The following is a 25796-nucleotide window of genomic DNA, read 5'->3' on the forward strand; positions in this document are numbered from 1 at the left end:
CTTGTCCCTTGTCCCTTGTCCCTTGTCCCTTGTCCCTTGTCACCTGTATTCCGATTTCAATTTCCCTCGGGGCAGTGATGAGAAGGCTGAGGGGTGGGTAGTGCTCGATTGCTAGGTGAGGGAGAGGGAGAGGGCGAGGGAGATGGAGGGGGAGATGGAGATGGAGAGGGGGGTTAATGGGGGCTGATATATCTGGGAGAAGACAGGTCGGGGATTGTAGGGGAGAGGATGCTGGGAGGAATAGGGGAGCCGACCGTGTAGCTTAGAATCAGAACGTTTAAAGAGAAGAGAGACTTTCGTTATTAAATTTTCCTTATTTATTCGTTTATTTGATTCTGTTTTTTGACAATTCATTGTTTTGAATCTCCAAAAACGTCATTACCAAAAAAGCACGATATTCTATCAAGATAGGTTTTTGTTTGATTATAGCATTGTCCAGTAGACTACTTTCGCTTAAGATACGGTTGATTATCTGTTAATTTCTGTTGTAAATGCATTTCATTCGCAAGTTTGATTTACTGTTTTTAACAGGGGTTACTTTTTAGAGAAGCAGCAGTCTGCGTAGTAGTCTATTGCAGTGAAATCAGTGAGATAAATTCGATTAAAGTTAGGGCAGTTTCCTTATGGAAAACCACCTTGCCTTGAACTTCTCTTCTGTAATATGATAAAAAAAGAAATTCAGAATGTTGTAAATGCTATGAAAGTTACCTTCACAACTGCTACAACAAATTCTAACTTTACAGTAAAGAAAACAGGGTTTTTTTTATTTTATAAGTGTAAAGAATGAGCGAAAGAAAACAAAATACTGAAAGAAGAGAACAGACCGCTTGCGATTTTGATGACACCAGATGCCTCTCGAGACCAGTCGGGATTTAGGAATGATTTTTGCATCTGCGATTCAGTTGTTAAATGGAAGCCTTAATTTTTATTTTATATGTTGGTAAAGTTAGCACGGAGAACCCACTTAACATCTGTTAGTAAAATGATTATATAATGTTACATTCATTTAATTTTGACGTGTTTTCTCTCGTACAGTATTCGAGCTAAATTTGGTGATATTTTCTTTTTGTCTCGGTCTCACCACCAAAAATGAAAATATCAGTACATTGTTGGTGTGCACCAGGTCTTTGGGCGTGTCGAATAGCACCTGTTTGAATGAAACTTACAACAGGACGGGACTAAGAGAGCATTTACTTGTTGATCGTTTGAAACGAGGGTGACTGAAGAAATACCGCAGTTTGTCTCTAGCTCCTTTCATGGTTAGAACGTGCGTTTCACTGTGCCAAGATTTTGCCGAAGTTTTTAATAAAGTAGATTTTGTGTGGCAGTAGGAGTCTTCAAATTAAATTGCCAAAAGTAATTGCGATTTGATTGACAGAAAAAATTCCACTACAAAGATTTTTAATTCCACAGCTCAAGAACAGCAGTTCTAAACCTTGTAAAAGTTGAAAGTAAAAAATTGATTTCTATGGATTAAAAATTACCTGTTACCTGACTGTAAGACCACTCAGTTTCTTGAAAAGGTAATTTTTAACACCACTGATTTTTTTTTAGCCAGTTTAAGAGATGATATTTTTTTGACAGCGGAAAGCTGATAAGCTCACAGCTGTGATTGCTAATGTTTTTAGTGTAATTTTATTTTTGTTTCAGGTGCTAAAACGACAGCCTTCCAATTGTAGGAGTTTTGTAGGAAATAACTTCTCAAGTTATACTTAGTGCATCGTGACCGTTTATAGGTAATGGTTCCCTAAGATGTTATTGCATGCTTCATACACTTTTGAAGATTAATTTCACAATTTTCTTATCTAGATGTGTAAATGATTTTCATAGGTGATTTATTTCCAATAAATGTGTAAAGAATATATTCCTGGCTATTTATGAGAATATTTTTGAAGAGATAAAATCATCTGATTTTTGAGAAGTAGTGAGCACTGACCCTGATGATTATTATTAAGTTATCGTTAGATTTTCAAGAAGAATGTTTCATGATGACGAGAATAATATATTTAGCAGCAGATGTGGTATTGTTGTCAGATTTACAAGCAGTATTTTGGATTTAAAAATGCTTTTAATCTCCTGAATTAGCCGATAAAATCCACCAGTCTATTATTCGGTGATATATGCTAACAGAAGATGGTCTTTGATTTGGCTGTCATTGGTGACTGGTGACCTAAAAACTATAGTGCTCCGATTATTCTATTTTGAGGGCTCTCGTGTATGTTTTGGAGTGCTTACCTTGTTCCACTTGCAGAGTTGTATTGTACAAATATTAGAGCACTGTCAAAAGCCCGTTTTGGTGTGTTGGCATGTTTTCATTCTGAAATGTGACCATGTGCTCATTTTGTCCAGCTTGTCATGACTCAGTCATGAAGACAGTAAATAAAGCAGATGGTACGAGCATTCATCTGTTGGCATTTGATTAGAAAATTTGGGATTGTCTGGAAATTACGTCATGTTACATGAGTACGGACTGGATTAACGTTCCGGATTTTTTCATTATTCGGACGTTTTTAGGGTAAGGGTGTTTTATAATAATTATCTTGAAATGCTGTACGAGTAGTTAGTAATTAAAAAAATAACGCAGTTCTATGGCCTTTGTGAGCGGAATATACTTTCATATACGAACATTTTGTTAGGAGGGGAGAGGGAGAGGGAGAGGGGGAAAGAGAAAGAGAAAGAGAGAGAGTGAGAGTGAAATATAATAATCCTTTATGCTAGGCTATACCCCCATTCTTCATTCTTACGATGGCGTTGTTGTGTTACTCTGCCAGACGACAAACGCCGTCGCGCGCTCAACAGACGAAGGACAAAATCTCTTTTTCTGGCTTTTCTAAATGATGGGGAAAACCTTTCTGAGACTGCTCGGTTCCGGGGGAAAGGCGTGATGGTAGCGGAGGCAGGAAGAGGAGAAGGAAAGGAGAAGAGAGGAAGGGGAAGGATAATGATGAGAGCAGAGAGATTAAGGAAAGCGAGGCTTTAAATTTGTTGCCAAAATGCGTCGGCAAATGATTGTGAGATGTGCGTTATTATGTACTTTATATCTGACGCCTACGAGGTGGAAAAGGCAGACAGGAAAGAGAATGCTCAGAGAAATAGAGGAGGAAGGTGAATGGTGATGACATAGAATGAGCAAAGGAACAGAAACCTGATTAGGAGCAAACGACCACTACGAAAAACGAAGCAGATGATAAATTAGCACAATTATTTTGCTTGTCATTCGTTTGACCAGTATTGAAACGATTGTTCAAGTTACCCAGCGTTGTCTGTTTAAGAATAACACCGAGTCTTTGTTTCAGTCAAGTTCTTGTTTCACTGTTTCATCTTCATCACACAAGGTATTATGGTTTAGGTTCTAAAACAAACTTTGATGACGATGATGAAAGCTACATCATGGAAGACGAGGGCCATGAAAAATAAATGTGCTTTCACAGAAATCATTTTTTTTTGCTAAATGATTGAGGAAAATATATATATATATATATATATATATATATATATATATATATATATATATATATATATATATATATATATATATATATATTTATATATATATATACATATATATATATTTATATATATATACATATATATATATATATATATATATATATATATATATATATATATATATATATATATATATATATATATATATATATATATATATATATAAGAGATCAGTTCAGTTATTTGGTCTTTGTAATTGAATTTTTTCCCGGATCTAGTGCTGAATGCTGAATTCAGAACTACAATTTTAGGGAAGCATCACTTGCCAGGATGAATCAAATATTTAAGTCCTGAATATTTGGATCATGTCTTGTGATTTTCAGTGTCCACATTTTTCATTAAGAATTTATTTCCCTATATGGCTGTGGTTTTATTCTGATATAATTCTCTGGAGTAATAAAGCTTTAAAGATTTCAGATGAGAAGATATGCAGAAATGTATCGTTCACCTCATGAAAGAAACGACATACAAAAGCTAACCCACCTCTGAAGTGAATTGAGGAAAGCTCTCCCCCGGCAAACAAGTCAATAAACACGAGATCATCAACAAATAAAAATGAAAGGCTCTCGCTGAGCTGCCTAGTCTTCCAGTTCAATTTACACCAAAGCTTATTCAAAATGCCTTTCTCTCGGATTTATTTAGGGGTGGCTTTTTGATATGCTGCCTTTCTCTCTCTCTCTCTCTCTCTCTCTCTCTCTCTCTCTCTCTCTCTCTCTCTCTCTCTCTCACACACACACACACACACACACATACAGCATATATATATATATATATTATATTGGTGTATGTTTATGCATTATACATTCATAAACTTGCGTGCACAGATTTATACTTACATACACACAAATACATATACACATATATATATATATATGTATGTATGTATAAATTTGTGCATGCAAGTACTTTAGTATAAAGCATTTGTTTATTTCAATGAGTTTTTTATTATGCTTTGAAATGTTGCGATAGACTTAAATTAAAACGCACATTTTTTTTCTTCTTTCCGCAGGTCGTGATCATATTGTGTTCGCATCTGAGTCGCAAGTAAGTTGTGTCCGTTTATCAGATTTTTCTAACTTTTTAGTTTGTTCCGTTTTATTGTGTCTTTACCAAGTTGTAACTTTCGGTTGTTAAGCTTTATTTTGTAATGGCATCTGGTTCTCATTATGAAGGTTAGCAATGCAATGCAATGCACTGTTTAATCCTCATTAAGGTTACACGCATGCAACCAACCTTACACGACAAAAAAACAGTCCATAATATTGTCACCAGGATGTTCTTTGCATTCATTTGTTTTGATTCCCCAGTTATCGAATGACTGCATAAAATGCTTCATGTTCCACCCGAGAGTAATCCTTTGGGTGAGAATTTAAGAAGCCAGAGGAAAAAGTTATCGAAAGGACATTCCTTCAAAAAGTGTGCAAAGTTATCAGTAGATGACTACCATAGTGCCAGAAATGACAATGCAAAACTGTCCGACTTTTTGCGAGCTTCGTGAATCTTAATAAGAGGAGATGGTGGGTCGTAGTGCATGGATCGTGTCAACTGAATTGGTTTATCCAAAGGGCGTCTAATAACGACTCTGCTTTTCCTGAAGCGGCAGATTCGGTAACTGGGGTTACCAATTGTCAAAATGCAGTCATAGAGCAAGGATTCACTAGCCTACACTCCTCTAGGTGGTTAGTGACGTTAGTGCACCGCACGTGGTGCACTGTAAGTATTACTCAAGGATGTTGGCGGCGTCCCTACTGCTCGCAGCCCCACCCGTGTTTTAGCATTTTAACAGCATTCCTACTTCTCTAAATGGGTAAAAGTGGCCGAGTGCTTAGCTTTATCGCTTATATTTTAAAATGCATTCATTCTAGCCGACGCCTTCGGTTAACTTATCTTGGATTTCAGTGTCGTCAACGAGAGCAGTTGAGTTTACTTCCATAAGAAACACTCTTCGAGCGTTGAATGTTTGCTTTCATTTAGACATACAAAGAAAAGGATATTCCGCCTTATATGATTTTAATCCAAATGTGGTATTTTGAAATATAACTGTAAGGTAAAATAATATCTCTTGAAAGGAGTTTTGGAATTATAGCATTGAGGATAATAATGATAGCTTTTAAGAGAATATATTATATTCTCTTGGTTCCAGTCTCCTACGTTGCCTTCGTGGACATATTTTCAATTCGCATTGTGTTTTATTGCATTTCGTGTCTTCTTCTTTTTTCTTCAAAACTTCTCTCTGATTTCGTTGAAGGGAATTAAATTTGATGACAGAAATTTCTTTATTTGAATGATGATTTCCTTGTATATAGAAACAAATTTTAAGCGAAAATAGGCTTTAGTTCCTTTCTTTGTAGCCTATATGGTAAAGATATTTGAGAGAGAGAGAGAGAGAGAGAGAGAGAGAGAGAGAGAGAGAGAGAGAGAGAGAGAGAGGGGAGTCAAAGGTAGCGCAACTGATGGTTTGTTTCCTCCTCCATCTTGTCACTCATCGGGGGTAAGAAGACGAGAAACGCCTGGGTCTAATTTTGAACGTGTCTGTTTACAAATTATGAGAAGGCGATTGCATTGCTTAAAGCGATCTCTCTCTCTCTCTCTCTCTCTCTCTCTCTCTCTCTCTCTCTCTCTCTCACACACACACACACACACACACACACACACACACACACACACACACACACACAAAGGGAGAGAGAGGTAAGCCCACACCCAACAAATCAGTCAGAAAACAAGCAGTCTTGGAGGATTTTTGAGAAAATATAATGAAGCTTTGGATGGTCATTAATTTTGTTTCCATGTTGCTCTTAATTTTTCTTTTGATTTTATGAAGCTGCTACGAGCGTCATATCCCAAGGTACGCAATTTCTTGTCATGTGTGATTCCTACCTAGATCTTAATGTTATGTCGTTTATTTGTTAAATGGAGCGAGGCGCGATTAGATATCATCGTTTACAGTTCTCTTTCTGTTACTGGCTCGTCAAGGACATATCTGCCCCAACTGTCGTGCCAAGCAATTGGAATTACTCTGCGTGTCTAAGGTTCCTAAATATTATATTTTTTCTTCTCAGAAAAGGCTTTATATATTTTTATAACGATCGGTTATCTCTCCACTTTACTGGAGACAGTGACGGTTCATGATGTATGTCCGCATTGAAGAATACCATAAATAATATGCAAGTATTAAGAATACATTTGTTAACAGAACGGAGCATGGGAATCATTAAATGTTAACTACATCAAGCAAGAATTCTGTCACATGAGCAAAGGCAGAATTCAATGGACGAAAAATCACGCGTGGTTAAGCTTTTTCTTGAAGACGATTGCATATATGTATATATATATATATATATATATATATATATATATATATATATATATATATATATATATATATATATATATATATATATATATATATATATATATATATATATATATATATATTTATTTATATATATACTGTATATAATATTTATATATATATATATATATATATATATATATATATATATATATTTATATATATTTATATATATATATATATATATATATATATTTATTTATTTATATATATGCTATAGCGAAGACACTTGGGTGCTTTTCCCATTTTAATCCAGTACATAAAGGGAAGTTTGTTGCTGAGATAAAACGAACACCACCAGGCCAGCTGTCACGCGAAAGTTAGTGGGTTTCTGTGAGGAAAAGTCAAGTATGTGATGTCAGGCATGTCCTCCATGGCTGTGCATATTGAATTTCATTCCCTTATTTACTTATTAGTAGTCTTAGTCATTATATTTATATCTTATTTTTAATATTAGCGTTTTTCGTCGCCTATTGATCTCTCGGATCCACGTGAAATTTTGCAAAATTCTGTATTAAATCACTGAACCAGATTCGTTCCTTTCGTTCAGTATTTATTATGCTAAAAAGGCGAGCAAAGATCATGAGAAACAACTCATAATTTATTTATTTGTTTATTTATTTATGTATTCGTTTGCTACGTAAAGATTTTCAAAATATTTGTTTAGAGCTTACAAGACGTGAACGGTTTTGTCATTACTTGTGAACCATTGTTGCTGAAATCCCCTTGTTCTCTGTGTGTCGCTCCTGTATTGTATGCTGACCAAAAGTGTCTTACTTGCTGATTATTTTGAGGGAACTTTTGACTTTTGCTCTCACCATTGTGTTTATTACTCGGTCGTCCTTGAACAGCAACTTTCTCATTGGTCGTTTATTCTCATTGGTCGTTTATAGTCAAAGACTTTCGAAATTTTCTGTTTAACGGAAAAACAAATTTGTAGTTTTCATCGTGATATAAGGATCATAAAACCAAGCATACCTTAATAACACCATGAAAATATTTATATTCAGTTCACTTAATCCAGATATTTCAGTCGTAGAGTACCAACTGAAAATTCATAGAGAAACATGAAATTTTGGGTATTTAATAACACACGAGCCAGTGCAATGCTTCGACACAGTATGAAAGTTAAGAGATATAGATAAATATTAAAAAAATAATTTATATTTAGTATTTCTAATGAATAATGAAATGAAACAATAAAAGAGAAAATGATCAGGCCAAGCTGTCCATTTTCAGATCGTATGACTTTGCTATTGTTGTTGGTAGGTCAAGCTATCCTCGAGCTGGCACAGACACTTGCTTATAGAACAGCGCGTCTTCTGTGGAGACAGATGTACCTCTCGCAAGCTCTTCAAGTTGTCCTTTCGCAAGTACTCTAATCGCAAGTCTTGAGCAATCTTTTACGTCATACCTTCCAACTGACTCCAGAGACTTTTTAACTGAATCTCTTCTCAAGACGGCGGCTAACTTATACACCTAATAGTACGGGTCATTATCAGAGTTCTTATAAAAAGAATAATTAAGCTTTTTAATTATTTGAAGGATAAAAAGCTATTAATAGGAGGTTCTTCCCTATTCGGAAGCTTCTTCACTGCAAATAAAGGATGTTGGTCAGATTCGAGGTACCAGTGGTACCTCGTTCTGATTAGGCGGAAACCCGGCTCGTGCCCCGCTACCGGACATCATAATTTCTTCATATTTCTTGCACTTGAATCTTAAGGCTTTGTAGTGACAAGTGTATCCAAAAAAGTGCGAAGAATTGGAGAAATGAAGAGGGCATTGTGGCTGTTACAATTACATATATATATATATATATATATATATATATATATATATATATATATATATATATATATATATATATATGTATATATGTGTGTGTGTGTGTGTAATATATATATATTATATACATATATATATATATATATATATATATATATATATATATATATATATATATATATATATATATATATATATATTATATATATATATATATATATATGTGACACTTTTACTAGATATATATGGATTTTTAATGGCCATAGTGAGCTCTTGACTTCTTGGTACCCTCACACTTTTTTTAATACATTTACCATTGCGAGGCATGAATCGAAGTGTTGAAGTAATGAAGAAGCTTTTACCTTTTATGGCAGGATTTGAGTCAGAGAAGTGAGACTGCAATAACATGCCGTTCTACAAAGTACTAGTGAAGCCTTGCCGGAACATAGTAAACGTTGCTTTGAATCCTACCGTAGCACTTTGTTGGGTGAGTCGGTAGAGCTGTGGACTGTCACTCGATGGGCCGGAGTTCAATTCCCCGACCGGCTGATGAAGAGTTAGAGGAATTTATTTCTGGTGATAGAAATTCATTTCTCGCTATAATGTGGTTCGGATTCCACAATAAGCTGTAGGTTCCGTTGCTAAGTAACCAATTGGTTCTTAGCCACGTAAAATAAGTCTAATCCTTCTGGCCAGCCCTAGGAGAGCTGATAATCAGCTCAGTGGTCTGGTAAAACTAAGGTATACTACCTTAGAATCCTACCGTGCAGATTGAAAGCTGCTTCATTTATTCCCCACTCGCATTCAAGGTTTGTAGTAATTAGAATACTATTCAAAACCGGTAAATCGAGAAGTTCAGTGGTAGTTGGGGTTAGTATGAATACATGGACCACTGCGCACGCGCACACCAACACATACTTGTGTATGTATGTATATGTGTGTGTATATATATATATATATATATATATATATATATATATATATATATATATATATATATATATATTTCATATCTTTGTTGTTATGTATACAAAATATGAATGTTATTTCTTACAGATATTTCCTTCTGATTCGGCCACACTCCCTTATTGGCTACCGTAGGAAGGTAGGGTCCTAGCTATATAGTTGTGGTGTTTCTGTGTTTGGGGAGAAAAAGCTGGGGTAGGGCCAGTTAGATGTTACACTGCCCCTCTCTCTTCCCCAACCCCTGAGTCCTCTCGCAGGCGTCCCAGGGGAGTAGGCTAATGGTTGACTGGATTTGTAAAGCCTCTAAAAACAACAACGAAATGTTTACCAGCCTTCGGTGCCAGGGTGTGAAAAAAATTACCGTGGAGAGAGAGAGAGAGAGAGAGAGAGAGAGAGAGAGAGAGAGAGAGAGAGAGAGAGAGGGTAATGAAGAGTAGTAAGGGATAATTTCATAACAAGTTTCAGTGCACACGTGGTCTACCACATACAAATATTTTCTTTTATTAGCGATGAAGTAAAGTTCGAGGCATTATCTTGGATAATGCAGATTTAAAAGTAACGGACACTTATAAGGTGTTTAGTGTAATTTTGGACTTCTTTATGCGACGGCTTGTGGTTTTGCTGGTTTTATTGGTGATTTGTTTCCATGGATCTCTCTCTCTCTCTCTCTCTCTCTCTCTCTCTCTCTCTCCTGAGAGCAATAAGTAGTCTTACGATGGAAGGGAAGCACTTGTTAGAATATGCCTCCAGTGTAATGTTTGAGGATAGCGCGACTTCAGAAGTCACTGAAAGTAAGTTAGACGTAGGCTGTGAAAGGATATTGGAAGGACTAATTGCAGGTGATTAAATTCTTATTGAGGATATTGAAGGGAAGCTGCAGAGATTAGTGAAAGAGTTTTAAAACCTTTGTAACATGAGAAAGTTGAGAGTGATTAAAGGCAACGAGAAGATTGTAAGGATAGATAAATGGGAACAAGAAAAATGGAGCAATATATGTTTGTATTAATTGTGGAATAATGGGAAAGGTTGATTCATGGAGGTAAGTGGGAGTAAATATAATGGATGATGGCATGATGAGAGAAGAGGTGAGTCACATAGCAGGAGAATCAAGAAAGTTAGGTGGCTGTGAGTAAAAGATTGAGAAGGGACTTGGAATGTCAATAGGAGCCAAGGTAGCAATGTATGGAAGGATTCTTGTGCCAACTTGCCATTACGTAAGTGAAGTGTGAATTATATTTAATGACAAAAGACGAAGCAGTGGACGTGAACATTCAATGTATTATATGTCTCTTAAGAAGATTTTAAAAGGTAAAAAATGTGGGGATATAGTGGTTTGGCCATGTGGAAAGAACTGAGGATGGTAAATGGGTAAAACGAGTTTATAATTCTGAAGTGTTATGAAGAGAGAGAGAGAGGCGTGGAAGACCTACAAATTGCTTTGTAGATGCATTGGAAGAGGTATTGGAAGAAAGCCCTTCATATCCATAAAGTGCGAGTGTAACTGCAAGATAGAAGCAAATGGCACAGTGTATGTAGGGGGACTCAATAGCCAGCATGTTATCGTCCTGTCAGTGAAAAAGAGAGAGCTAAAGGAGACCGGAATTTCCCCTTTCAAGAGATAATAAAACTGTAAGCTATCTCTTTCAAAATTTATTACTTTTAATTCAAAAGAAACCTTTGCCAAAGCTTTCTTCGATGATCAGTCTGTAAGTCGCATCTACTTTGTTTCATACTAGGTGTGATGTAACAACACCAAAAAGTAGAATGCAGGCTACTAAGCACGCTTGCGTGTGTATTCCTCTCTGTACTTTTCTAAAAGGTCACCACATTTCTCTCACATCTGATTTGCACCGCCAGGTCTCCCGTCTCTCAGTCAACCATCATTTCAACCCATCAGATTTTAACACGCGACGGACTCTTCCAAAATGAAAATCAGCACCATATAAATCGCAAAGCTCAAAACATTAAACCTCATAATAGTAAAATATAAGCCAAGATTTCCAAGATATCACTTTACTATATATATATATATATATATATATATATATATATATATATATATATATATATATATATATATATATATATATATATATATATATATATATATATTTGTGTGTGTGTTAAATCTTGTATAAATATTCAGAGCTCGTAGCCCTTGGGGCAGCAATATTATCAACTTATGATTTTTATTAAGTAACCAACAACTAAATAAACAGGATCCAGTCTCTAAAGGCAAAGCAGTCGAATGTATCTATGTCAGTCAAAGCAAATGTAGTAGAAAAAATAGCAAAAGTCATCCATGATTAAAAGTGACATTCAATTCCGTGATAACGAACTTTGCTGCAGCATCTTACTTCGACAAAGAGACTTGATTCTGACGTAACTAGCATTCACAGCTCACATCAATTATGAACGTGCTTGTGGAAGTCTTGAAATGTGTGCAAAGTTAATGCAGCATTTTTTGTCACACGAATATAGCATTATTCGAAGACACGGTAGAGTAACGGCGTGAATTACCGATCGTAATCACTAGAAACATTGGTCCTCAGGATATTTATCATTTTGGATTGCTTTTGCCGAATCCTTTCTTTACTTATCACTTTCTTTTGTAGTATTGCCAATATGTTTGGATGAACAGGCTCGAAACATTATTGTAGCTTCCTTTATATATATATATATATATATATATATATATATATATATATATATATATATATATATATATATATATATATATATATATATATATATATATATATATATATATATATATATATATATGGCGTAGTTTTCTCATAGTTAATTCTCGTTAAATGTCAGTGCACCGGTGGCATCGGGTATTTTAGGGCAAAATTTCTCAAGTCTCGTATACTTATTATTCTCAAGGTTGAATTCCTGAGGGAAAAGCTAAAAGTTGCTTCCATGTAGTTCTGTTTATATATTTTGATGACAATAGCTCTTTCAGCCAATAACTTCTGGCTATCATCAAGGCTTCTAATGAATATATAGTGGAACTAAACTCAAGTTGATGGTTGAGCACAGTAAAAAAAATTAAAGATTAAAAACAAGAAATTAAAAAATTAAAAACAACACATAAACCTACTAATCAGAAAAAGTGAAGGTTAACAAAGAAACATCACTGGAGACAGACCTGGGACATACTGCAAGACTAACCACCTTAGCTCTGTTAAGAGCTCTGAGCTCTGAAGGCCTGCAGCAAAACCTTCTGCTGGATGTGAGCACACAGGTAGGCAACAAAGCATATTAAACAGTATGATCTTGAATAAAACCCTCCAATAAGCTGCCAAACACTTAAGGGTTAGAGAGAGTACAATCCTCAGGAAAGGTGGTAAGTCTGCTGTATATGCCATCCTAAAGAGAAAAGAATACATTTTAAAGGTGGAGAATATCCTGAATGAAATAATGTCTGAAATTAACCCACTCCTATTTCCAGAAATACTGCCAAAGCTGATGCTGATGGCATTTATACATACGAGAACTTTTCAGACAAGTAGATGGAATATCAATTGAATTGCCCCTTGGAGTTCTTTTTGCCCACATGTACTTAGAGGCTGTGGAAGGCAAGGTCTCCAGTAGCTACCAGAAACCAAGTATCTGTGCCAGATATGTGGACAACTTCATCACCATTAAAACAGCTGACAGACTACAGAAGCTTGCAGTGACCTAAAAACCAATTCAGTTCTCAGTGTTACAATCAAAGCCAGCAAGGACAATAATTTTCCGTTCCATGATGTACATATTCAGGAAAAACTAACCCAGTATGTTACATCCGTCATCACGACATCTGAAAAGTTGGCTGCTTCCTTAACAAAAAAGAAGAGTGTACAGACTCGTACAAAAGGTCCATTGTATGCCCCTGCATTAGGAGGATCTCACACTGCAGCATGTAGAAAATGTCTATGTGGAATGGATGCAGTTGGAATAGGAGTTAATAACAAACTATGGATATTCCAACAATATCAATATCATAGAGGGCATGATAAAGAAGATAACGGAAGAACTCTCTCCACAGGCTCAAACACTACAAAAAAAAGCAAAACATTAATTATCTACCACATGGCAAACTATGACACCACCTGTTGACAGGAATCAGATGCCCTTTGCAGAATCATTATCTATAAGACAACACTGTAGGCACTTGATGAGAAAGTATCCATTAGAGTTTACAGCTGCTCTAACTTATTGGCTGCCTTGTGATGGAGAACAACACCGTCCCTAGGGCACCCAAGAAGTCTGACCAGTAGGGTTTACAAGTTTATGTTTGGAAGAGGCATGCAATCCCCCTAATTTAAGCTCTGTTGTCAACATGATAACAACCCTAGAGGCAGCTGGAAGCCCATCACAGTAATGGCCCATACACCAACACTTTATTGATGTAAATGACAAAAGGCCTCCGTTGGAAGACATTATCAGAGATAGTGAGGGTGTTCACCAAAAAGACAGCTGGCGGCTGTTGAAGCAGTGAGCATGGCACTTCAGCAGCTTTTGACGAATGGTCAAATGTCCTCGGATTGTGTGCTCCCATCCAGCAGGTGGTGGTTTCAATGCAGGCCTGTGTGATGCTTACCAGAGCTAAGAGATCTGTACCCAGTGAATTTTCTTTGCTAATTTTCAAGTTTTCTGATTTGCAATGTTTGTATTTTTAGTTTTATTTTGTGTTTTTAATCATAGTTTCTTGTTGTTTTTAACAGTATATTGGAGTTAAGTTCCATAAATTTCAGAATAAACCCTGATGACAGCCATAAGTTAATGGCTAAAACAGCTGCCAGCAGAAAAGTGAATAAATGGAACAGCAGAGCAGCAATTTTTTCCTTTTTCATAAGGACATCAACCTTGAGGCTAAGAAGAAGCATAGAACAATGAAGAAATGTTACCTTAACAAGTAGATGCCATTTATGCATTAGTATGTAATGAGTGCATATATATTATATATATATATATATATATATATATATATATATATATATATATATATATATATATATATATATATATATTATATATAGATAGATAGATAGATAATGATTCAGTAACCACTGTCCTGCTTTTTTTGATCTGCCACATGTCTAAGGAAAAGCACAGAGGCTTTTCCTCAGACATGTGGTAGGTCAAAAGAAAAGCAAAGCAAGACAATGGTTACTGTCATTATGTTTCAGCTGCCGAATGTGCTAGGTGTCCCATGCGCAAAACTTTTACACCATGAGCAGCTCCTGACACCTGCTCAGAATGCTCATCAGAAGTATGACAAACTCCCTACACACTGCGGCAATAACCTCCGAGCTGTACGCACTCTCACCTGCTGGATATTAGGGCCCTTCTACTCTAGCTCCCCTTTCGTTCTATCTATCCATCACATTCAATGTCTTTCTCTTCTTCCTAACACATGAGAATTATATGTTGCTTCCAGCCTATCGTCCTCCATTTTCTCCACTTTACTGAACCAACTCACAGAACACAGGTACATCCTTTCTCCTACATAACCTTTAAAATTATATATCTCTTTGTTCCTAACTGCTGAATCCTCCTTATGCCAATTATACTACACAAACAGTTCATCTCAGCAGCTTCAACATCACATTCAGCACCCACGTTTGACTTCAACGAAGGTGAGTTGGCTTATTTATTACGTTACACATGTCATCTTTGACTACCAGTATTCTTCAAAATCTTGAGCCACAACCTGTTAACCTTCCCTTCCTCGCTTATTTCAGAGCTCATCTCTTCTCACGATCTATTTACGTCTGTTACATTTATTTATTCCCAAATGCATTTTGGAATTAAATGCTTCCATTCTCCCACCATCCAGTATATTTCTCCAGCAAACCAGTCACTTTCCTTTCTATAATAATTCTAACAAACTTCACTTTCATCAGAAAAATTTTATCAACTTTCAAAAATTTCATTTTTACCAAATGTGCTCATCGCCTTCCACAGTTCATCACTGTCAATTTTGTCTTTAGCTTTCACTATGTCAACGTTTGCAACATTAATTTTTTCAAATTATTTGTTTATTTCCCACTCATTATAAGAATACATTGATATGTGCAATTTACGGTTAATAGAATTGCGTATGCAACCAGAACAAGGTCTGTATATAGAGAGGTCATATCCCCTATCGCAGTGCATGTTAACCTGCAGCGGTCCTGTTTTAACAGTTTCTTCAGGAATTGATAGTCATACCCAAAATTTCCGTTACAGAGCTTGTGGAAATAATTAGCAGATTCCTCCCATTTTACAGGCTTCTCCGCCATTGAGCTGTATCAGATGGCTGCCTGCCAAGAACTGAGATGGGGAGCTGTCACTATTCTCGCTCTCCATGAGTCATTGCTTTTAATTCTCATGTTATCGGCAAAGTTGTACGACTGTGTTTAAGTCAGTGCTTCATATTCTTAATATGCATTTACTGTCAGCATTCCTTCGTTGTCTCTCGATGGTTCATCAAGATTTCGGGCTTATGCACTCTAGTCCTTCCTACATGTCCTTTGTCTAAAGCCAGCTCTTCTTTTCCTCATGCTTTTTATAGTGTAGTCTTTTCATTCTCCATATCAGTTAGTTTTACATGTGCTGGAATAATATGCATACATGATTATCAATATTCTTCTAAATTCAAACAACGTTTGGGTACAAATTAAGCTTCATGGCGGTATTAAAAGTAAAAATTGCAATTCAGTGACTTCTGTTTTTTTGCCTGAAACATGAACAATGTTTAGGTGGATTATAGTAACCAACTTTCATCCTAAATATTAAAGTAAAGTTATTTAAAAGACCTTTAATGATTACTTTAAATGTCTTGTGAAAGCTTTGATGATGGTCTGTAATGGTGTGATTTTCTCTGCTAAGGGAAACCATTTATATGGGTTCGATATTTTTGTGGGAAAGTTATTTGCAATAGTCGAAAAGCATTTCTCATTCACTGCCTTCCTCAACCCTGTTTTTTCAGACAGTGGAGTAATTTTCCCATATTTTACAAGCAACATTGTGTTAAAGCAGTTGCTTTTGCACTCATTAATATATCATCCTTGTTACCGATGTGTGTATTAACTCAATCGTCATGAGCAGTACTTGTCTTTTCTCATGAATTTTCTTCAGATTTTGTAATTCGACGAGTTCCTTTAATCTCCTGTCAAGCTTTGGAACATTTTGCATTATGCCATTCATTTGTTTTCAGACATCTGGACCCTGTCGCGAAAATCTAGGCTTTGTTGCATTTTAGTAGACTCTGCAGCCAAACTTTCACAGAAAACTTCACCTGCAAGCAAACACCAGGCATGGAAATCAAAACATTGAAAAATCATTCTGTTCTTTCGTAATTATCATTTTAGCAGATTAGAAACACCGTCCGATCATTATGATTGGAAGACGAGGCGAATAGGAGTAAGAATTCTTAACACGTACGGCGTGGGTCGTATTCGCGCATTTTTATTTCGAACCAGTTTTAAGAATGAAAACAGAATGCTCCCTCCTCCACTTATTTTCACCCTCAGATCTGAGCTGAATAAGGATATATCAATCTGCAACTCCCGTTGGCCTTAAAATGATAAAGAAGAGAGTGACGAATTCTGTATGACGATGATAAGAAATGAAGATACTTCAGTCAGCTCTAAGTAAAGAGACTTATGCCTATATAGATCGTTTCCAATCATTACGAATATTTAAGATACAAAGATTAGCAATGAACGTTCAGAATGATTAGTGCTTTTTAACGACTGCAAGTAATTCCACCGGAAAGCTACGGATCATAACTGGATGGTTTCTCTTAGTAGAGCAAATCCAGCATTAAAACTCATCATCAACACTTCCGCAAAACAATTATAAACACCATAGTTCTTTTAAATAATATTTAAGAAAGAATTGCTGCCTTAAGGTTAGGGATCAACACCTAGTCTTATATGTCAGTGTCCAAATTAATCGGGGACTCATCGTGCAGACAGACTCAGTACAATATTATGCGTCTGTGCTCATGCATTTATACATATGCTAAAACCTATGATTAAATTAGCATGTGTGTGTGCGTGTGTGCGCGCGTGCGTTTGGAGTGCTGAGGCGAGTGAGAGTTCCTTTCAGTATTTGGATCACGCCCCTGAGGGGGTCTCCAGGGAACGGGTTTTACAGAGCGGATTTATGCCTGTTCCAGGGGGAAGGAGTTCCAGAGGGGTTACTTCTCCCCCGCCCCTCTCTCTCTCTCCTCCTCACACCCTTCCGTCCCAGTACATTGTTCCCGTCGCTTTGCTCAACAATCTAATTTATTCGCCCCTTTTTAGCTCTCCTTCCCTCTCGATATTTTTCTTTCTATACAATCTCTCTCTCTCTCTCTCTCTCTCTCTCTCTCTCTCTCTCTCTCTCTCTCTCTCTCTTCTCTGTTTGCTTGTATAAAGTTACACGAATATACTTGTATTTTTATATGAAAATGTATAAGTTGGTGTTTGTTTGTTAGTAGTTTATTAGATGCTGGAGTTTTAATTATTTTACAGTAAATCAGAAATGCGCAAAGCCTGCTATGAGAAAAATTATGAGGCCGTGAGTATCCGAAAGGGGCAGTGCTGTCTAAAATACTCGACTTATTTGTTTAAATTTAAATAACTTGAAGAGATGATCGCGTTTAAGTTCAGTGCTCCTGTGACCGAAAGGTCCGAGCTCAATCCATGACCAAACTGTCTTCCGCTCTTGTAAGAGAGATTAGTATTTTTAACGTCATACAACCATTGTTAGACTAGATGTTGGGGCAAAGCTCTCATATAAGAAGTCAGGCATTCAGTACGATCTACTAAGGGATTCAGAGCCGATAAAACACGGTTTTTCGGCAACAATTTTTTATCAAAGCATCGGATAACGGTGAAAGTTGGCAAGTGTATATTTTATAACCCCACCTAATTTTTGCAAGTATTATTTATTACCTAAGTTCGATAGTTTTGATATTTATAGAGTAAAATGAAGTCGCCGATGCCAGAACCGACAAAATCATAGACAAGGATCCTAAAACAATTCGTAATGTAAACATAACATGACGTCATGAGGCTCAGCCCATTCTCCAGGTAGACGGTGAATGGATATGCTTACACAGTCTTCTAGGCTTCGACAAATTCGATAATGGCCAGCAGGATATGGAATTGTCCCCGTGGTAGCAAGACTGTATTTGTGCTACGGCCTGCCATTTTGTATATAAGCGAGAAGACCCGTGGCAAGATTTACTATAGCGTGAATAGGTAATTATTCTATAGTGGGTAATAGTTACTTGGCCACCCCAGAAGTGTAGGCAGGAGCTGACATGAACTAGCGACAATGAGGACGGGGGTGATGACGTCTTCCTCGAGAGTGACGATGACGACATTTTGTAAACAAATTACGTATAGTGTTAGACGTTTTATTTGTACATCTAAAACATATTTATTAAACCAGTGATTATAACAAAGTGCTCCTCGTTCAAACTGATTCCAATATATTTTCCTTTCCATGCATATAAATATAAATCGTGTTACATTTGTTTGATATTAAGTAGGTAAATAATAGCTTGCCCTCAAAATCTTAACTCCTACCACTACCTTTTATTTGCAGCGAGTATACGAGCGCTGTTTAGGTGCTGTATGGTATAAATAAAAAAATAAAAAAACAAAGAAAAAAATCAGTGGGTTACATTAACTGAAATAAAACAATGGTGTTGACCTTTACACCTCCAACAATTGAAGGAAATGAGGTATCATTACTTTCTATTTGAATTCTACTTCTAGTGACCACTCCTGACTTGCTGCAAATAGAAGGCTATATGAGGCAAAACAAAACGGATTGTCTTTTTGTATTCCTGCCCTGAATAGATGTAGATCTAACAAATGAGCTATAGACTGGTTCATTATCTGGATGAATTACATAAAATGAATTATTTGTAAAGTAGAAACAATACGAACATCAAGAAAATTAAAGAATTCCAAGCTAACAACTTAGTCACAACAACAGCTGTGGAAGCTGCGATGAAACCTCCACAAAATAATAATAATAATAATAATAATAATAATAATAATAATAATAAAATTATTGAGAATAATAATGCAATGAAGGAGACGATGGGAAATAATAATAATAATAAAATCATTGATAATAATGCAATGAAGACCTGGAAAGGATGGGTACTGATAAAGGCCAACTGGATGGGTACTAACAAGACTGGCCAATTGGGAAGACGAGGTCTTCCCAATTGGGTGGAGTCGCCTCCCACCTTAGGTAACTACGTAGGCGATGACGTATCGTAGAGGTACCTGCTCATTACTTAAATTCACCTGCTGATGCAATAAGGAGGTAGACAAATCTCTGCCTACATGAGGGATTTGGCGGGAAGTGAGCAGACCTTCTCTTTCTCATGGTCTTGGGTACTCAATATCAATTAGTGAATATATCATCAGCAAGTGGGCAGAGCCACAGTGAAGAGGCGTTTTCCCCGTATGTACACTTCTCTTCACTTTGGGTGGAGCGTCATGACGTCATAGGTTAACGTCACTATTGTATTCAAAACCCTTACCTGCGATTTTGATGGCTCTGGCATAGGAAACTCACTTTTACTCTGATAGCTACCAGAACTATTGAACTTAGGTACTAAATAATACTTGCAAAAATTAGGTAGGGTTATAAAATATACACTTGCCAACTTTCACCTTTATCCGATGCTTTGATAAAAAGGTGTTGCCGAAAAACCGTGTTTCATCGGCCCTGACTCCCTTAGTAGTCAGATGGAATGGTGGATATATGTAAATGATAATCCAGTTTAGCGTAGAAACTTCCTTTATGAGAAATACAAAAAGCTCCCGCAGTGTTAAGAGGCTAATTCTGTTAACGAGGTTAGGTTTTCTTCGCCCAGTGCTTAGCATGGTAGTTAGATTTCAGAATGAGAGTTTCAGAACCCATTAAAGTAGAATGCAAAGGAATCGGGTTGGTGAGAAATATTCCTCGGAAGTCTCGCTTAGATATTTTCTGGGAGCTGAACTGGACTGGTTCAGGGTTTGGAAAAACGTTTGATAGCCCTGCAGGTTGGCCCAAGGTCTCGTTGATAGCTGCAAGTAGTGTTATGCATGACAAATAAGCAAGCTTCAGGAGAGTGGCAGGAGGAAGAGGGAATATCTCTTTGTGGAAAGAATGTCATAGGAATAAAAAGCTTTACATATTATGTAAGAAACCTGATTATGCGGAGCAGGCTCTTGTGGGACAGCACTTGCCCAGTGAAAGGGTTCTTGTGAGTGTCATCATTTACAGGAGCCTGAAAGCTATAGTTGAAAGTCTAATATTCAGACCTCACTAGAGTTGATATGATTGAAGGGGAATAAGACTTGGTCTTAAAGTATGCTTATGGAATAAACACGCTTTTGCGTTGTTCCGAATCGCCTGTTCTCTACCCTTCCTGTTAGATATGTAAGTTAATAGAGCCTTGGCTGGTTTGGAGAGGATTGTCTCCAGCACTTGAGTAAGCCCGTGGAAGGGGGATCGGAATCTGCTCCAAGTAAATCAAGAATACACAATTACTACAGATTCTCCTTTGTGGAAACTTTTTCCGAATGTTGTAAGTGTTAAGGAAGTAATGAGTATATGGTAAAGTACTGTAGTGAAGGTGAAAGTGGCTGTACAGTTAATGGTGGTGTTCTATTTCGACAGCCTGTGCTAGTTAGCAATCTTAGCCCCAGTCACACTAGACTCGGTATGATGGATTGCCGTCTTTTGACAATCGCTGATCTGTATAGTCTATTTTTTTAAACCTGGCAAACTTGCACTTAGCTGCTTGCCGCTGATTGGATGGACGTCCTGTTGTCCGAATCTTAGTTTCGTTTTCACACAGTTTCAGAATTGTGATTACACGGTCATAGAGCGGGTTAAGAGCTAAGTTATGTAATGTTATGCAAATACCAGTTGTAATAAACGTAAGTATTAAGAACTTGCATACAGTTATGAAACAACACTTACCGAAGCCGTAGACTGGAAATATATTACAAACGCATGAACTTTGTTTAATTTCTAGCTAGATTTTTAGCGCAATCATGCCATTAGTGGTTTGGAAATAACCAAAACTTATTTATTCTACATTGCTGAAGGTTCTCTAAAGCCTAAAAAGAAAAACTACCATACAAATTTAAGCTTGTCGGAAAAGTTGAGGAGGTGGAGTTGTGGGCGGAACAGCCACAGGGTTGACACAAGGTTGACATAGTCTCAGCAGGAGGTTCAAATCTGGGTTGTGGTGCTCTTGTGTTCCTAAAATAATCATTAAGGTGTTTATGTATCACAATGCTAGTTTTTTATTTCAAAAATACTGCAGACGGTATGTCATTAATATTCTAGGATATGTATAAAGGCAAATTGAACATGCATTGAATTTATGAATATTTTTTTTTTCTAGCTAGTGTGCTACTCTCAGCTATATAAAATTTCAGAAAATTGACTGTTCTTCAACTAGAGATTTTGAGGTATATCTTTGCCTGGTGTTTGAAGTTCCTTCATGTGTGCTTTGGTCTGTATCGTCTCTTTTGGCTATGGCTGAAATAAGTGAAACAGATAGTGAGGCACCTGCTCGATAGCCGATTCTAAGCTGAATAATTCTGGTTGAAAGTGGTGTGTGCAGACGACAACTCACCGGCTGTTCCTCCCACAACTCCACCTCCTCAACTTTTCCGCCAAGCTTAAACTTGTACGATAGTTTTTTTTGTTTTTAGGCATTAGAGAACCTTCAAGCAATATACAATAAATGCGTTTTTGTTTATTTCCAAACCACTAATGGCATGATTGCGCTAAAAATCTAGCCAGAAATTAAACATTAAAGTTCATGCGTTTCAGTTCTACGGCTTCGGTAAGTGTTGTTTCATAACTGTCAAATATATATAGTAATTCGGTATGTAAGTTCTTAATACTTACATTTATTACAACTGATATTTACATAACATTGCATAACTTAGCTCTTAACTCGCCCTATGACCGTGTAATAACAATTCCGAAACAATGAGAAAACAGAACTGTGAGATCTGGGCAACAGGACGTCCATCCAGTCAGCGGCAAGCAGCTAAGTGCAAGTTTGCCAGGTTTAAAAAAATAGATTTTGCCGACCAAGTTGCTTGAGAGAAAATTCGCCCGAGCAGTCAACTATCAGTCTTCAAAAATTTTTGCTGAATGTACAGTTTTCGCACTACGCTCGGTACCTGTTGTATAACTGAACAGTAGCTTATCACCCAATAAAATTTTCCAAATTTTTGGTGTTTCGGGTGACAGTGGTTGCTGTAGGTCGCAAGTCGGCTTTTAAGATTTCGTGTAAAACACCGGGTTCCAACCTTTTAACCTTAGTGTATTGGTTCTTTTTAAGCATATTATAGTCTGTAGATTTCTATACAAATTATCTGACGTATGAATTTGGCCATATTATAGTCGTAACGCATGTCAGTGTGTGTGTGAGACTACTGATCCTCCTCCCAACCTACCGTGGTTGGACCGACAGTAGTCTTTCAATTTTTGTGTGAAAGTTGATGATAACGGCAACTTTATGCCATTATAAATAAAACGATGGGAAGTAATAACCCAAGAGAAGCCATGCACCTGCTTCTCCAGGATAGAGATGTAAAGTGTGTGATGTAATGGCTTGGCTCTTTTGACCGGGTCTCCTGGAATGTGAGGTGACGCAACGTACCGCACGGGGACATCAGTCTTACATTCTGCTCTGTGCTTATTAGGAGTGTACGTATTTATGTGCTTATAATTAACGAGATGACAGCTTGTCAAGGTAACGGGGCCAACAGGTTATGATACTTGGGGTCCGGTTTTATTAATAAGGTTCTCAGGGTAAGAATGTAATATGTTCATCACAAATTATTATGTAAAAGTCTCCCAGTGTTTATGCTGAAACCATCAGAACTGCAGTCAAATTTTGAGGTGTGATAGCAAGAATTTTTATGGTTTCAATCGCGTTACCATCATGTTTAACATCACGCATCCCCGTAGGGGGTAGTGCCGTCAGTTCACCTCACGCGGTGCATTGTAGGCATTACTTAAGGCTCTTTGCAACGTCCCTTCTGCCCCTAGCTGCAACCCCTTTCATTCCTTTTACCGTACCTCCGCTCATATTCTCTTTCTTCCTTCTTACTGTCCACCCTCTCCTAACAATGTTTCATATTACAACTTCGAGGTTTTCCTCGTGTTACACCTTTAAGACCGTTTTACTCTCAATTTCCCTTTCAGTACTGAATGACCTCACGGTTCCCAGTGCTTGGCCTTTGGCCGAAGTTTTATATTCCATTCCATTCCAGCACCACTGAGTTAGATTGGGATCTTTCTAAAACTTAATACACGCTTGAAGTTTATTACTCGACTAATTACCAATATTGAAGTCCGTGGATTCGTGAATGTTTGTATCATCGTCAGTTTTAATAACTGATTTCCTAATTCCCAAAATAGGCAGCATTAAGGTCAGAACATATATATTGTAGTTCCTTTTTTTTAGTTAAAAGGTCAGCCATATATTTTACAGCGGCTGGAAGTGATTTTTGTTGGTCTCAGAAATGTAAATCTACCTGTTGAAGGATACCTGTCAAATCCGTGACAGTTTTGTGTTCAGTCTTTTTTATTTTTTGTTTTTCCACTTTTTAAATTATTTGTGTTTCTTGCCATTTTTATACTTTTTTCATATCCTGAAACTTCAGTGCCGATGTATCTTCGAAGAAATGGAGTAATGTAATTTTAAAAGGGTTTTCCTTTCCTTGTTTTGTTTACATATTAGCTTTACATGCTTATTAGTTTCTCTTTTTTATTTAACCTTATGCAACAGTTAGTAAAACTTGATTACAGTGGCGAGTGTGATTATTGCAGTAGTGATCCCCTCGAATATAAGGTTACAGGTTCAGAATCAAAAGAAGGAACCTGACATTAAAAAGACAAAGAAAAGCACCCACCACACCCTAACCTCACCAAGATACAGTTTTAATGGAAGAAAACTAGGAATCGTTTACAGTGCAATGTTAGGTAAAAAGAGATCATGTAGGGACTGATGTACAAGAGAGCAAATAAGGTACTCAGTAAAAAAATATTAGAGAGAAGTAGGGAATTGATAAAAGTTTTGGGGTCAATTTGAACTAGTATTTCGGTTATAAGAGGAACTTATAATAGAGGGAATTGGATGCAGAGAGAAAGTTTAAAGAACAAAAGGCTTTATGGACAAAAGTTACAAAATAAGATGAACTTTCTGTGGAGAATTTATTTACCGACCCTGTCTCTGTTAGGCTGATAAACCTTTATGTAGCCCAGGCCTAAAAAAACAGATATGATACGAAGAAATATAAAATAGTGGTCATGATACCAAAAGAAGTTATTACTCCTTGGTAACAGAACCAAGGAAAAAGTGATGCATTCTAATTTGGGGTTTGAAAGCTTTCTTGACATTCAGAAAAAATTTTATATATATATATATATATATATATATATATATATATATATATATATATATATATATATATATATATATATATATATATATATATATATATATATAATGTGTGTGTCTGATGAAAGCCAAACTTCTTGAATGGATTGTGTCACGATAATTTTCTTTTGCTCTACTTGTAAACTACGAAGAATGATTGTGATACTAACAATACTATCATCCGGAAAAAAACTAAAAATCTTGAGAAGCAGTTCATTGGCACGACCGCTTTCAGAAATATTTCGCAACATAACTTTGCGACGGTTAAAGAGGGAAACTTGGCGCCCCCTCTGCAACATAATCATTGATGTCCACCTCACTGAGAACTTCAGTACTAAAGTAAGGACCGATACCTTCTTGGAATTTAACGTCGAGGGCTTGAGCCGTTACGAATTCCTGCATGAGGCTTGATTATTTCCGGTCATACAGCTAGCATTTTTAAACTACATGCTCGGGCTGCTGTTCAGTACTATAACTGGGTGTAAATGAACATTTTATGGTAAAAGTAGAATACGCTTGTCTGATGTTACTTAACTATAAGGTTTAAGACTGGCGAGCTCCGTCTGCTTTTCTTAGGTTATAATAGGCCCTGTGTCAGTAGGGAACCTCTTGCACACACATACATACATACATACACCTTTTATATACACAAATATATATATATATATATATATATATATATATATATATATATATATATATATATATATATATATATAATGTGTGTGC

At 36.6% G+C, this 25796-nt stretch overlaps 1 protein-coding gene across 5 annotated transcripts in view; it reads left to right on the plus strand.

Annotated features, from left to right (window-relative positions):
* LOC136833678 (leucine-rich repeat and immunoglobulin-like domain-containing nogo receptor-interacting protein 1) overlaps positions 1–25796 on the plus strand; it is a 414041-nt gene that overhangs the window by 208161 nt on the left and 180084 nt on the right. For all 5 annotated transcript variants that reach the window (XM_067095882.1, XM_067095889.1, XM_067095867.1 and 2 more), the window contains one exon: positions 4520–4554. Coding sequence is in view for 2 of the 5 variants with exons in the window: in XM_067095889.1 (XP_066951990.1) it covers positions 4520–4554 (35 nt within the window). In the remaining 3 variants the exon portion in view is untranslated. The remainder of the gene's footprint in view (positions 1–4519; positions 4555–25796) is intronic.

The sequence above is a fragment of the Macrobrachium rosenbergii genome, chromosome 4, assembly GCF_040412425.1.
Source record: "Macrobrachium rosenbergii isolate ZJJX-2024 chromosome 4, ASM4041242v1, whole genome shotgun sequence".
NCBI classification, from domain to species: Eukaryota; Metazoa; Arthropoda; class Malacostraca; order Decapoda; family Palaemonidae; genus Macrobrachium; species Macrobrachium rosenbergii.